At 45.2% G+C, this 15,975-nt stretch overlaps 1 protein-coding gene and 1 long non-coding RNA gene across 2 annotated transcripts; one reads left to right on the top strand and one right to left on the bottom strand.

The window, feature by feature from the left end:
• The first annotated feature begins 171 nt into the window (after positions 1–171).
• LOC119650777 (coiled-coil domain-containing protein 130 homolog) lies at positions 172–14,476 on the top strand. The gene is made up of 2 exons (XM_038053888.1): positions 172–860; positions 13,898–14,476. Exons 1-2 carry the CDS (start codon positions 288–290, stop codon positions 14,426–14,428), a joined length of 1,104 nt encoding a protein of 367 aa, XP_037909816.1. The 5' UTR covers positions 172–287; the 3' UTR covers positions 14,429–14,476.
• Positions 14,473–15,513, bottom strand: LOC119650784. Its single transcript, XR_005249374.1, has 3 exons — positions 15,400–15,513; positions 15,080–15,312; positions 14,473–15,010 (listed from the first exon to the last, which is right to left on the bottom strand). It is a non-coding gene; the product is annotated as an uncharacterized LOC119650784 (long non-coding RNA).
• Between the last annotated feature and the right edge of the window lie 462 nt (positions 15,514–15,975).

The following is a 15,975-nucleotide window of genomic DNA, read 5'->3' as shown; positions in this document are numbered from 1 at the left end:
AGAAGGTGTTCGACCCGCTTTCTAATAGTATAATCTGTGCAAGTGAACTAAATATTTTGAGCATTTAATAGATCGTTCGATAAAAAAAGGTTTTTATTTCATCATTTAAACCATGTTATCTTTTCGATAATTAATCTACTTGAAGTATGTTTTGAAGTCGGCGTCATCCAATTGTCAATTGGTTTTGACAGCACAGCTGATCGCAAGTGCTGTCAAGTGTTTCGCCAAACTTTGTTATTGGTTTGTTTGTTAGGAATTCATCAGAAATAAATCCATAGTGTCACATCATGGGTGAGCGTAAAGGACAAAATAAGTATTATCCTCCGGATTATGATCCCAAAAAGGGCGGACTCAATAAATTTTTGGGCACTCATGCCCTCCGCGAGAGAGCCCGCAAGATCCATTTGGGCATCATAATAATTCGCTTTGAGATGCCCTACAATATTTGGTGCGATGGATGCAACAACCACATCGGAATGGGAGTCCGTTACAATGCCGAAAAGACTAAAATTGGGATGTATTACTCCACCCCCGTCTACCAGTTCCGCATGAAGTGCCATCTCTGCGACAACCACTTCGAAATCAAGACTGACCCCGGCAACTTCGATTATGTTATTGTATCGGGAGCCAGACGGCAAGAGAATCGATGGGATCCAACACAGAATGAGCAAATTGTCCCGGAGGACAAGGAGGTCCAGAAGAAGCTATTTGATGATCCAATGTTCAAGTTGGAACATCAGGCGAAGGATTTGCAAACAGCGGATGATGCGAAACCTGCCTTGGATAAGTTGTATGAGAGGAATTTAGATACTTGGAAAGATAATTACGAAGCGAACTGCAAACTAAGAGCAACATTTAGGGTAGGTATTTATCTAACCATTTACTTAGGATGGAGCGATTGAAGGGGCTTACCAGTTAGATAACTGGACCTCAAGAAGTTTGGACGGATAGTGTTCCTTGAAAATACAGAAAAGACATTTCAATTTTTCAAATTGCATTTACCTTGCTAAACCTTGGCTATTGGTATGACTTTTATTCGCCCTTTTGAAGTTGGCCAGAAGTGGTGTTCGCTCCTTTCTCCCATCGTTATTTTTATGGCATCTTATAATGCTTTTAGATTGGTTATTTAAAAACGCTATATTGGTTTTAGAATATTCGTCAGTTCTCCCAATTTTGCGGGCTTTGAGCGGAAGCGATAGTTTGCCGAAGTGGACGGCCGCATGAACAAAAGCATTTCTTGTACATATTGACGAATCAACGTCTTATAACCTGGCCGCAACTACATTAAAAGGATACCATTTCTAAGAGATTAGATATTGTCTGCTGTTTGTAGTTTAGCTTTAAATTGATAGACCAGTAGCTTCCTCCAAACTACAATTTTTATTTTTCAATGTAGATATAAATTTCGGGGGCAACTTATCGTCTTCATCAGTACATCAGTACTCGCAGGTAGGTAGGAATATTTCTCCTTATCTCGTAAATTATTAGGGGTTCGACTATTCGGTTCTACGCCTTCGGTTGAGTCGCAAATTGCCTAATTTTTTGCGTTTATATTGTTCCGCGACTTTTACATGGCGTGATTTTGTATTCCCGTACCCCGGCATCATCGACTTTACCCACAGCCGCTCAAACTGGCGGCAACAAATTCCTCCCGCATCAACACGTACGGGTATAGGCAAGTGGAAGTGAGTCTTGGCTTGTGTAGGACGTTTTCGTGGGGTTTTATCCTGGCGGATGTCAGCTTCCCCATATTAGGCGCAGACTTCTTGTGTCACTATGGGTTGCTGGTGGACTTGCAAAATAAGTCCCTTATAGACCCCACGACCAACCTTAATTCGTCGGGCCAAGTGGTATCTCACACTGACAATAACCTTTCCGTTCTTTTGGAAGACATCATCGACTCTCGTGTTCGGACACTCCTCCAAAAGTTCAGCCAGATTACTACCGAGTGTAGTCTCTCGAAACCAGTAAAGCACAATGTGCAGCCCCACAGTAACACTACTTCTTCCCCGATCTTCTCGAAGGTGCGTCCTCTACCACCCTAGAAACTGGCTATTGCGCGGAAAGAATTTGAACAACTTGTTCAACAGGGTATCTGCAGGCCCTCAAACAGCTGTTGGTCTTCCCCACTGCATATGGTCCCTAAGCCAAATGGCGAATGGCGCCCCTGTGGGGATTACAGAAGGCTAAATGCACAGACTGTTCCTGATCGATATCCAATTCCCCTTATCCACGACTTTGCGCATCACCTCGCGAATTGCCGCATCTTTTCGACCTTGGACTTAGCCAAGGCTTATCATCAAATCCCAGTAGCTCCTGAAGACATTCTAAAGACGGCAATATGTACACCCTTTGGACTCTTCGAGTTCACCCGAATGACTTTCGGATTGTGCAATGCGTCGCAAACCTTTCAAAGGTTCATTCACTCAGTCTTGCGAAACCTCGATTTCTGTTTCGTATATTTGGATGATGTTTTGGTCGCTTCTTCCACTGAGTCTGAACACTTAGCCCATCTCGAGTGCATTTTTCAACGTCTCCTTGAGGCCGGTTTAGTCCTAAACGTTGAGAAATGCAAATTTCTTCAAAAACAGGTGAGATTCCTCGGCCACTCCATTTCCCCTGAAGGAATAAAGCCCGACCCAGACAAGGTGCAAGCGATAACAGGCTTCCCGCGTCCAAAGACAGTGAAGGAGTTGAGGAGGTTCTTGGGCATGCTAAACTTCTACCGTCGTTTCCTGCCCAAGGCCGCCCATCACCAGTGCGTTTCGAACGCGTACTTGTCTGGCCCCAAAACTAAAGACACACGAGAGATTGTGTGGTCTGAAGAGGCTGCCCGCGCGTTCGATAAATTCCAACAGCAACTGGCTGATGCTACACTCTTGGCATTTCCTCTGCAAGATGCATCCCTAGCCGTTTTTGTTGATGCTTCTGACATCGCAGTAGGTGCTGCCCTTCACCAAAAGGTGGATCAAGTCTGGCAGCCGTTGAGCTTCTTCTCGAAACAGTTGAATCCCGCTCAACGGAACTACAGTACCTACGATCGCGAACTGCTCGCCGCGTACTTGAGCATCAAATACTTCCGTTTCTCCCTAGAAGAAAGGCCGTTCACAGTGCTCACGGACCATAAGCCTCTCACGTATGCTTTGAAACAAAAGCCCGACAAAGTGTCCCCTCGTCAGCTTCGACACCTGAGCTTTATAAGCCAGTTTATGTCAGACATCCAGCACGTGTCCGGCAAGGACAACATAGTTGCTGACGCTTTGTTTCGTGCCTCCGAGGTTAACATCCCCGCCTCACTCGATTTCTCGGCTATTGCCAAGGCGCAGGAGGATGCCGCAGCACTTCAGAGCCTCAAATCCAACCCCAAATACAAGTTTCGGGAGTTGCCCATCTTCGGATCAAACCTCTCTCTTTGCTGCGAAGACTCGGAAAAGGGACCTCGGCCATACATTCCGGCCACCTTTCGCAAGGAAGTGTTCCACGCAGTTCACGACTTAGTGCATCCAGGCATCAGGACAACAAATCGGCTAGTCACCGAGAAATACTTCTGGCCCTCCACGAATAAGGATGCCAATTCCTGGGCCAGAGAGTGCATCGCATGCCAGAAGTGTAAAGTCTCCAGGCATGTAAGGAAAGAAGTGGGCTCCCCCGCACTACCAAGCGTTTCCACACGATACACCTCGACATAGTAGGGCCTTTGCGAGACTCGCGCGGATACAAGTATTGCCTCACAATCATCGACAGGTTCACGCGGTGGCCTGAGGCAATACCTCTGAAAGACATTACGGCGCAATCTCGCGCCGAAGCCCTCTGTCGAGAGTGGATACCTCGCTTTGGCGACCCTGCAGTGGCCATCACTGACCAGGGAATGCAATTTGAGTCCACCCTTTTCTGGGAGTTAGGCAAACTCCTGGGTTTTCAACGCCAGCGGACTACTGCATACCAGCTACAATTCAATGGGATGCTAGAACGTTGGCACCGGACGCTGAAAGCCGCCATTATGGCACGCGACGATCTGTCCTGGACTCAAGTCTTGCCTCTCGTCCTACTCGGCCTACGTACAACCCGCCGAGAGGAATTTGCTGCCAGCCCCGCGGAGCTGGTATACGGGGAGAACCCAAGACTCCCTAGCGATCCGGTCTTCGACAAGAGATCCGGTCTCACAGAGTCGGGGTTGGTGCGTCTGCTGAGGGACAATCTCCGACGCATCAAAGCCGCACCACCCACCCGACACTCATTCACACCTGCCTGTTCGCCCGAGGAACTGGACACGTGCACGCACGTTCTGGTCCGGACGGATGCTGTCCGGAAGCCGCTACAGCCTCCATATGAGGGCCCGTACCGCGTTTTCGAACGGGGAGAACATTTCTTCCAACTCGAGATGGGCAGACACAAAAAGGCGGTCTCTCTTTCCAGGCTGAAACCCGTGTGCGCCCCGAAGCAGCGCCGTGTCCGCTTTGTGGATTGACGGTGACCGAAGTTCCGGGATCGGTCGCCGAAACCACCTAGGTTTCATCTGGGGGCGGAGTGATGTGGCGCGGCAGGATTCGCTGCATTCGAAATTTATTTCGAAGTTAGGTATAAAATGGTATAAAATGCAAATCCATTTATGAGAAGAAGAAGGGGTTTAAGGTCCGGTACGGATAACCTGCGGGAGTCGGCTGAATTGGTGACTGGGTCGGGCTCTCGTAATAGACAGCACGGCGTCGAAACCGCTAGCCGTGGGGCGGTTCGACGTCTAGGCGCCTGCTGCAACTGTTTCGCCACAATCTGTGACGACCACTTCAGCATGAAATGGACTGAAGAAATGAACCTCTTCATCATCCGCTCCTACTACGAAATAACGGCGGGGGCGGGTACAACATCTTACCGCCCCTTGTTGCACCAGAGATTTCTCGAGCGTTTCCCGCAATTCGCGCACTTGACTGTGCAGCTTTATTACTCGCAGCGACACAATCGCGGCCACCATCAGGGAACGTGTTCGACTTGAGGTCTTCGGGGAAACTGGTGACCGAGAGTCGATGGGGGCAGAGGCGACGGCATCAACAAACACCACGCCGCCCTGCGAATTCCAAAGAACATGTATAGAATTCTCTCGGATATGCATCCTTTGCATAGATCAGGTATTCCTAGGCTCTAGGCATCTCCAGCAACTCTGGGAATTCTATCTCAAATCAATGATGAGATTGCGTCTCGGCTGTGTGCTGATATGTCGCTGCTGCAACTACAATCACTTGTCTGAAATAATAAAAAACTTGTTGTTTCTTTTTCGTTGGTGTGGATATTTATTCTTGCAAATACCGATATTTCGGGAACCAATTATTCCCTTCATCAGTGCCCATCTGTAGGCTAATTAGTTGTATTCATACTAGCCCAAATCTATACTATATAATAAATATTATAATTATGGCTAAATTAGAATTTAAAAAAAAACTTATATTTAGGTCCTGAAAAAGAATAAATATTTAATTATATTCTAATGGCTATTTTTTCTATCCTGAAACGAGAAGAGGTTGATTAACTAATTAAATAAACCAGTCGGTTGGCACGCAGTATAAATGAAGTCGTGAGTCGGCTGGAGGAATTTCCACCCTTCCTCACTGCGGGGATTAGCTACCTTATCCCTAATAAGGACACGGTGCAGAACCCCGCAGACACAAGGCCGATTACTTGCATACCAACCCTCTACAAATTCATCACGTCCATTATTAGTGGAAGGATCAATGCGCACCTCGAGACCAACAACATTCTGTCCGAGGAGCAGAAGGGCTGCCGAGTTGGGTCAAGGGATTGCAAAGGGCAACTCATTATAGACTCGGTAGTTGTAGGACAAGTAACTAGAGGCCAAAAAAACCTCTTTAGTTGCTATATTGATTATGCCAAGGCTTTTGATAGAGTTCCGCACACCTGGTCAATCGATATCCTACATCTCTATCGCATTGATCCGAAACTAATCCAATACCATACCACCTTATCAGTGCGTACATCTGAGGGTGCTTATACCTCAGAGCCCATCTGTATACGGAGGGGCATCTTCCAGGGGGATTCATTGAGTCCCCTTTGGTTTTGTATGGCACTGAACCCACTTTCATGGCTACTGAATGATGCTAGAGGGCATGGTTTTGCAACAAAGTATGGCCTACATGCTAAGTGTTAACTGACACACTTGATGTACGTAGATGACATCAAGCTGTATGCTGGTACTGACGACCATCTTAGAAGTCTGTTGCGAATAATAGACATGTTCAGCCGTGATATTCGGATGGAGTTTGAATTAGACAAGTGTCGAATCCAAGCCATCCCCAAAGGTCATTACGAGCTGCATGCCGGACATAGCATTGGTGACCTCCACATCGAAGCTATGACCGAGACAGACTTCTACAAGTACCTAGAAATTCTACAAGGAACCCATGCTCGAGTTGGTGATCTGAAGGATGCTCTGCTGTCTGAATTCCTGCGACGTGTAAAGCTGGTGCTGGTTCGTAATTTGAGGATAATTGCGATTCATCGGGCCATTTTTTAAGGTGTTCTGTGAAACAAAACCTTATTAGAATGGAGTCGATGTCTGTCTGTCTGCCACACCCGAACTTTGAAGGAAATTCAACTATTATTAACAAGGTTATAGAAGGTGAAACTTTAACAATTCATAACAAAATGTGCGTAGAAAGCTTCTCACATAGGATTAACATAAAACCTTTATATACGAAGCACGAGCTTCCGGTGTTCCGCCTTGTTTATACTTTAAACGATCCGGGAAAAAATCAAAATCATCAAAATTTACAAAAAAAGAAAGTTTAACGGGGCACTAGCAATTTGTCTTTTATTATTTTTCAATAATCTTAGTTTGCGAACCGCGGTATAATCCACACGCTAAAATGCCGTTTATTTTTCTTTAAGTTGAGCTGGGCGCCCTCTACCGTGGCATTCGAAAACACTTTTTTTAGAGGGGTGGATAAGTTGCTGCGTACTTCAATAACGAGTGATGATATCGGTCTGAAAAAATTGTTACGGGTCTCAAAAAAAAAAACAATTCCCAAAAAAGCGAAAAGCGATCTTCACACGGGATAAATATCTTAATGCGGCGGAAATAACGGCGCACAAGAAACTTCAATCGTATCTTTACCTGCATGGCGATAAAACACATAGGTTTTTGGAAGATTGGAAGAAATGGATTTCCACTGATTCGTACCGGAGGGCGGTTGATTATTCTACGGGATCTCTTCTATGATGTCATTTGTATTAGGCTCACTTACCTCCTGCAAAATACTTGCCAAGATATGCTTCCTTTGCAATTTGGCAGCTGCAGGTCTCCAACTGAAACACGAAAAATGAATACCAGTGCGGCAAAGTTCGAACGCAGCCATATATAATGTTGTGGAACGGGTCAGTTTGATGCGAAGATATATATACGGTTGCCATTTATTCCATAATGGGGTATTTCGCGTCAACCACACCTACGTGCCATCGTCCGCGATTCGCTGAAGTGCGTGCCACCTCTTCCCAGCACTTCCGGAGAAGCCCGCATTCTTTCTCTACTATTCTGAACCAAGCGCTTTTGAAGCGACCCATCTACCATCCTGGGAGAGAGGGTTTCACTGCATGGCGTAGCCAGAAATGAATTTGTGGCCCCTCCTCAATGTGTGATATAACTACTGCCACTTCTGTCTTTCGATCACATTGCCTACGGGTGGTAGGCTTGTGCGCCGACCGAGTTCTGCATTTGAAATAGTATCAGGCCACGTAACTCGATGATATAACGTCATTACAAAAAAGGGCATGCCAATGAACAAGTCTTGGACGCAGCAGATTAGACTACAGTCCTGTCTAGGAAACCTGGAAAGGTTTCTTGACGCATGGACTGCATCAGGGCGTAGGCAAACTTGTCAGAGCCAGACAAATTCGTGTATATATTCCAAATATTGCTATCCTCCATGGTAAGATGGGAGAACTTGCACATTGATATCTGCGCTCTGTAATATCATGTCGATGCGAAGAGCTGCGACAAACTCACTATTTTAACTAACCGCACGATTCATTTCTTTACCCCAAACGCACTACAGAAAAATCGACTGGATGCAGAGAGCACACAAAGTGACACAAAGATTGACAACGTACCTGCCAATGGCTATATCGCCATTGCGGGTGATCTCAATGGCAATGTGCGCGAAAACTGGTGCCCGTGGGAGCAAAAGCTCTGGCGCACGAAATGATGGTGACATCTTTGATTTTGGCGAAAATCATCAACTTGCACTTGGCAATATATAATTTATTGAACGGTTGTTTCATTTCCTTACATTTATTATAAAACCCAAATCGGCCATATTCTCATAACACGGTGCCATTTTTTACCGTCACTGATAACAACGACGGGTGGGGTGGTCGTGATGGTTCAGCATAAGCCTCTCGAGTTCGAATTCCAGTCGCCTTGGATGTTTGTGATCGTATTTGTGATGTCGCGCTACTGTAGAATTATCATTTGTACGGCATTAAGTGTAATGATAACGAAACTGAAGTACAGTCTCATTGAACCCTGAGGCTGTCTGATGCACTATACTCAACAAAGGAGAGAATACAAGGAATACAACAAAGCCGTTCTCTACTCGACCATCACTTCAACATCGAACGTTGATTGCCTCCGTTGAAACAATGTGAGGTCCACTGGTCTTTGCGAATTAAATGGTGATGATTTTGTGAAAAATAGAAGAAATGATCGTACTTAAGCAACGGAATCAAACCAAAAATAGGTTTCACGAAATTATCTACGCAACCTTCGTGGCAATCAAGCCTGGTAAGGTGCGTAAGGAGAAACACCTTTCCCAAAAGGTTCTCGTGAATGAAACGTGTGATAAAGTCGCGAAGTGGGAAGCAAAGCATATGTTCGCTGTTATATGATTACACTACACTACACTACAAAAATCTTTACGACAAACTGCACATCTGGAATGGCGAGAGAGATTGATGTTGTTGTGTTCATAATAAGAACGACGAGCCACAATGGGCAGATAGAGGAAATATGTGGTGCGCGGTTACTCCTGAAGATGTGGCTTCTGTAACGTGAAGTTTCGATCCAGTCCAGGAATTACATCGGCAGTGTGCTACCTTTAACAATTTGTGATTGTGACTGAGACTAAGAAACATACTCCTCGGTAAGAAAGACTGACAGTTTCGTCCAGGACAGTGGCGTCTCACCAGACGCTGCCTCACCTCTGCTCTAGGAGCAGCGTGATCGAAAGCGGCAACAAGTGGAAAACGCTCCTTTATATAATCGTAAAAGCACGACAAGGGCGCGAATTATATCCAAGTTTAAATCGCCAATTGTTTGAGTCTAAGTTCGCCTAGAGCTAGGTTTTTGTTTGGGATATGACGGATCCTAAGTCTCCAAGTCCACATCCACTTGATATTGGACCGGACCCAGGGCAGAGGTGAAGAAGCGTCTAATGAGCTGGTTCTGCCTTGGACGAAACCGTGTGTTTGTCTTTCTTTTTGTGTACTCGGGTGCTTTGCTCTAAACGAGGGGTTCGTGGGACGAAAAATGTGGGAGTAAGTTGCTCTCCATTTGGTCCTACCCAACATCAAGTGGATGTGGATTTACGATCCCTCATATCCCAAACAGAAAAAAATACTCCTCGGTTCTTTTGATCAGGAACCCCCGAATTTCTGAGAGGATGGAAGTATACCTCAAACAGCTAGTAATGGATGGTTTTATTTCTATCCTACCAGCAGTAGGACATCGTCCAACTAATGTCTGCGACCGTTTTTAAAGCTTCTTCCATAACAGTCTTCACTCCAAGTTATCGTATGTGACTCATTTTTTATTACAATTTTAAGCAATTGCCAGTTTGCTAGCCACTCCAGCAGCTTATTGTATGTACAGTACGTCAACATCTGTGATTAATATAATAATATCACAGAAGTCTCGTTCGATTACCCTTCTTCAAAAATTAAAATTATTTTAAATGAGCTAATGAGAAGGGCACCTGGAACTGAAAAATAGATGCGATTTATGAAGATTTATTTTTACAATTCCGTCGTTTTAATATTTAGGAAGGTGAAACTATAATCGTGTTTCAGACCATAGAGGCAAGTATACAGAATACAAAAACGTTTGAATTTTTGGTTCCAGATTGCTACAAATGGAGAACCACCTTTTTTAGAAGAGCCCACTTTGACCATAGAAAACTAATACAAACGATTAACAAATTCATTAATTGAAAATTATAATTCATGACCCCTATAACGTCATATAAAAATATTGACAAAATTAAATTTATTTTTATTGCCAAAAAAAAATTCTAGAAAACGCCATTAGCCAGAATGGGGTTTGCCCTTGCCTACTCCCTGAGACGCCAAGTTTTTACACGGTCATTTAGACTAAAGTGAGTCTTCCTTCCTCTCTCAAATGGTTTTTTTTTTTTTTTGGGAGTAGGGTAGGTGAATGCGTTTACGTACAGAGTGTTGGATTCCCGCAACAGTTCGCTGGCGAACTACCAACTAAACACCTCCCTGTCATCACAGAACTAGCCTGGAACCGTTTGACACATTACTTCGGGCTAGCCCTCTCGCTCTCCCGGCTTTGGGAGCCTTCAAGTCAGGGAATTCCTTTCACCAACGGGAGGGGAGGGGAGGAAGGGAGTTGTTGTTAGTTCAGGGAACCCCTTACCGTCCGATCCCTCCGCCGGTCGAGTTCAATCTTCTTTGTAATAAGAAGAGCCCGAACATAATGCGCAATACGATTCCAGCTGCCAGCGCTCTTCAGCATTTCTCGCACAATGTTATCTGGAGAGAGCTCCCCTGTGTCTGCATAAAGCTGCTGGCGGAGGCCGTCCCACCTCTCGCAAGAGAAAAAGGTGTATTCAGCCGGTTCGGAGACGGTGCGATAAGCAGACGTGACTCGCAAAGCTCCCCGCCTCTGCACTTGAGCGAGGCGTTTACGATGCACCTCCACACGTCGTCGTTATCAGATTCATCACTGAATTTACAACGGTGTCAGTTGCGACACTACCACCCCCCGGAGTGCCCCCCAGCGTGGCCCTACCTGCTCCAAGAGCTTCGACGAACCTTCCGATGTTCACCCCCGCGACGTTTCACACGCAGGGGGAACGTCGTGTTGGTGCTCGCCGGCAAGTAGCGTCAAACACTCCGAACGCAATGTACTGATGATCACTTGCCGAGAAGTCTTCTAGAACTCGCCACCCGTCCACCTTTGATGCTAGAGATTCCGACGCAAAAGTGATGTCAGGAATGCTTCCTTCACAACCTGGGCGCCGAAACGTTGGCGTGGATTCGATGTTTAAAACTACGAGCCCGGTTCTCGCCGCCATTTCCAGAATCCGTTTCCCTCTGGAGTCTGATTGAGGCATGCCCCATTCAAGAGCCCTGGCATTAAAATCACCGCCAACCAGGATTCGTCCCTCCGTGCTCGAAACGGTGTCCTCCAGAGCATCAAGCCGGCGCCGAAAGTCCGCAATCGTCTCATTCGGCGTCAGGTAAACGCTAAAAAACGTTATCCCTAAATACCGGATCCAGACAAATCCGTCCCCCCGGCCTTCGGCAAGAACATGAAGTCGAACGTCGTCCCGAACCCAGATGGCAGCGGTGCCCGATAAGTCGAGATACCATGAGGACGGGTCCTTGTTTCGGTATTGCTCGATAATCAGCACTAGATCAGCATTTACTTCCGCAGCGAACTGTGCTAGCAACTGGTGAGCAGTTGCACTATGGTGCATGTTAATTTACAAAATGCGGATCATGGCGTTCGCACCATAGCCCTCTCCAATTCCGCCCTGAAGATCGGATACCGTCCCGTGCCCGCAGTGTGCGCGACGCTTTTGCCAGACGCGCCACGATCCCTGCAGAGAACACAACTCTCGCTTTCCTTGCAAGTCTTCGCTTGATGACCCACTTGGCCGCATCTCCGGCATGCTGTCCTCCTGTCCGGACCCTTGCAAGCTGCTGACGTATGTCCATAGTCCAGACACCTTTAGTACTTGGTGGGGACTATCCGCATTCGTACCCTGCATACTACCCATCCGATTTTGATTCTCCCGCTGTTAAGGAGTTTCCTCGCATATTGCTCGGGGACTTCCACCACGGCGAGCTTTTGGCCTCGAGCATTTACAGAGGTAATACCTACCCGGGCATTGGTTACCTCTGGACATTCACGCTTTAGCGACTTCTCTACTTCGGCCTTTTCTGTGAGGCAGTCAAGATCCCGTATTTCTAGAGAGCACATGGGTTCTAGGCTGGAAACAAGAGCCTTCTCCCCCAATAGCCCCTTGACCACTTCGCAGAACGTGCTCTTGTTGGTCGTCTTTGGGCCCAGTTCGACGAGAACTTCACCCCTCCTCGTCTTCCGTATCGAAGACACCTCTGCTCCATTCTCTTCGGGTTTCATCCTGTACCGGATTTCACTAAGGACTTCCGCAAATGTCTTGCCTTCCGTCGGCTTAATGAGCAGAGCCGACGGTCTAATCCTTCTCCGCTTCCTCGTTTTTTCCGCTCCTGGCTTTTAATTGGCAGCCTCCTTGTTTTTGGACAGACGTGTCTCTGGTGACGGAGTCCGTTGTTTCTTTTTTTCCTTTTTCGCCTTCTTTTTTTGGGCCCTGGAGACTACTTCGATAAAGTCTCCTTCAGGCACGTCGTCCTCTTTCCGCTTTTTCCCCAGTTCACTTTGCAGAGGGCTATCTGCGGTCTGTTTGACGCAAGCAGCATTCTCAGCGGGAAGTGCGACTGTTTTTTCTCTACAATCGTCTTCCGCTGCGCTCCACGTTCGTCTATAAAAGGAAATGCGGTCCAATAGTTCCTCCAGTTCCATCAGCCCGTTTTTGACGCCTTTGCTGACGTTCCTCTGAAGGAACGTTGCCAACCGCATACGTTTCACCACTGCTGCACATTTTCTGATGAGCCTTTCCTCTTCGGCTCTAGCGAGGACGGTCGAATGCACTTCCATTCGATTTGTGTCCAAATCCATCTGCTCAGGACTAGCGATTCTGACTGAGCTTACTTCCAGAACAGGGGCACTGCAAGGTATTGGAGTTGCCATCTCCGCACGGTCAGTCGTGCCATTTAATGAGGCTTTCTCTTTATTTGGGCGCCCCGGTGTCACATCGGGTATGTCAGCCCTCGTCGCCTCTTTCGCTGTTCGCTGCGGTGAGCGATGCATTTTTGGGCTCCGCCCAAACGCACTCAGCTCTTCATCGTTGCCTGTTGTTTCGTCGTTGTTTTTTATAAGTTTATGAATATTCTCCATGAAAAAGTAACCTCTCAAATGGGTTTGGGACCGTCTATGGTGGAGATTAATAGGAAGCCACATTAATTTTGACATTCTTATCGATGCAACTAAAGGTATTTTTCCCGAGGGACAGATGCCTGGCCACATCATTCCTGAAGCTAGCTCCGAGCGCTTTTTAAAAAGCTGGCGTTGATTTTGCTGATTATGGCGAAGTTGTTGTATGCGATCACTGCCGACCAAGTGGAGCATTGGGCATATCAGATCGGTTTTTCTTCTTGCATAAGCAAGGAAATAAAGTTTTTTTATAACTATAACTACTACTTTATCACAGTTGCTCGGATCTTTGCTCTCCTTGATATTGCGTTCTTTGGCCATCAATCTCATTAGTCGTTGGCGATTATGACAGAAATTACGTTTTCAGTAGTTGCAGCGGTTAGTTCATTACCACTTCGGGGACGATTTAACAGTGCTTCTAATTTCTGGTACCATTTTACAGCTCCATTCAGCTGTATCCTGTCGCTTTTATAACGCTTGAGTCCTTATTTTCTGCAATTCAACAAGTGTCAGCCGCTCTTTATCATTCTTGATGGTAGAATTTTCGATAAATATTGAACGGTTTTATAAAGGCGTTTGTAACTTTAATTGATTTCTCATTTCTACTTTCAGGCCAAGAAAAAGGAACTGAAGCTATCACAAGACAGAGATAATGAACTTTTGGCTAAATCCAGTCTAAACATCACATTGCTCCCCGAAAGCGATGAAGATCGTCGAATGGCGGCATTGATGCGATTGCAATCACAATCTGCAAATGAATTAGAAGCGGAAAAGCGTTTGGATATTTTGATTAAACCTGTTTTGCCGAGCGCTACTACTACTTCATTTGGGGGCATAAAGCGGCAGAAATTGATGAATGCGAAGTTAAGTTCTAAGGATTTAGGGATAAAAAGGTCAAACAAATCGGTTTCATCAGAAACTAGTGAAAATCATTTGTCTGCGGAGCAAGTTTCAGATAACTTAGAAAGGCTTGAACCGATGCCAGAGATCAAATCTACTCAGCCGCCCGATGCGAATAAATCAGAAGAGGCAGAGGTGCAAAATTCGCATGTAGAGTCAACAGACACAGGAAAATGCACCAAGGCGACAGGAAACAGTTTATCCTTGGTTGGTGATTATTCTAGTTCTGATGAAAGTAATTAAAGTATTTGTTAAGGATTGCGGTTAATATATTGATATATTTATAAAAGATTTGCTTGTTTTGTCTGGTTTAAAGTATTGGAGTTTTTCGATGCATTCCAAACAATAATTACAAATTATTGCTCACTGACTAAGCCATCTTATGCACGCAGACTATATTTTTGGAGTTCTTGTTGATTGCTAAAATTTTCATTTTTACGAGCAACTTATCAACATTTATCGAATTTGGAATATTTGAGGTATCATGTGAATATCGGTGAATTTTTATTTGTGATTCTTTATGGTTGACTTTTATATGTATTAAACAAGTCCCGTGAAAGGTGCCAGTAAAAGCAATTAACCTATCCGTCTGCAAGAGAAACTATCATTTATTTTCGATGTAGATTCTTGTAGCCGCGAATTATAGGAGACTGGCGTATCTGAATCTCGTTATTTAATATATTGACGATGTCATCATTCAAGATTCAGAACCGGTCTACCCGCGTCCGACCAGCGGAACTACGAAATAGGTTGTGGAATGGAAATAATGCATACGAATGCATAACAAGCTGTCTGCACTGCTGTTACCGTCATTTCCGTTTGTACCTGCAACGATAATTGCGGATGCAAATCATAAGTCAAACAATCCAGATAGCGATAGATCGATTTGTATACTTTCATGTCGCGCTTATGTTATATGAACATATTTGTATGATGATGACTGCTCATGTTCGTTTTTGTTCCTTACACATAATGTCGTCCAGTTCCTACCGCACAGACAAGTTATCATATAATTCGCATGCAATAAACAGGTTGTGACAACAGATAGCACATAAGTACGAGATTCAAACGTTCTTTCGCCTTTTTGCTAGGTCTAATTCAGATCTATTGCTGAAGGGATTCATTGCCTAATGAAATGAAAAGGATGAATTATCGAATAAAGGGTTTTCTGGTGATGGTAAATAGTGTTTTAAAAATGCCACTATTGAACTTACAAGCTGTGGAAAATTCTTTTTAAGCCGACTCCTATGTTGGCGACAAAATCCTAAAAAGCAGCATTTGTAGGGGCTACTAACGCACACGCTAACTACTCGACTGGCTGTTTGATCGATAATGAGAGAATATTGTTCTGTCTCTTTGATTCGATTCACTGTCTGTCTACCTTTTTGTCTGGCGTTTCAGAAGCAGGTTACTTGAAAAAGGTTTGATTAATTTGTATTAAAAATCTTTACCGGTTTAGGCTTTAGGGAAGTGGACGTAAATGGCGGATTAAAGTTTAGCAACGTAAAGTATTTCGTCGGGAATGGTTGAAATATACATGCACGATTTTGTTTCGCTTTCAAACCATAGAGAACTATAGAACCGTTAATACAGTATGTTATACATGGTGTATTGGAAGAGAGTTCAAATAGGTTTCAGAGCTGCGGAACTTAGCATTTTTTTATTATGTGGGATTCTTACCCATTAAAGCCAAACTGACTTCTCTGCCCATATCCCCGCGGGACCACCGTGAAAAATTACTTCGTGGGAAGTGGCTTTGCTCCATCAGCAGCTTCTTCCAAATATTTGCT

This window comes from Hermetia illucens, chromosome 1 (assembly GCF_905115235.1).
Source record: "Hermetia illucens chromosome 1, iHerIll2.2.curated.20191125, whole genome shotgun sequence".
In the NCBI taxonomy this organism is placed as follows: Eukaryota; Metazoa; Arthropoda; class Insecta; order Diptera; family Stratiomyidae; genus Hermetia; species Hermetia illucens.
Note: the sequence above shows the minus strand (reverse complement) of the source record. Positions and strands in the feature narration are given on the sequence as shown.

Bases quoted from the DNA above. Each gene is read 5' to 3' on its own strand.
- LOC119650777 (XM_038053888.1), top strand. From the start codon at position 288: ATGGGTGAGCGTAAAGGACAAAATAAGTATTATCCTCCGGATTATGAT. The intron at 861-13,897 runs GTAGGTATTTAT...TTCTACTTTCAG, and splicing joins AACTAAGAGCAACATTTAGG to GCCAAGAAAAAGGAACTGAA.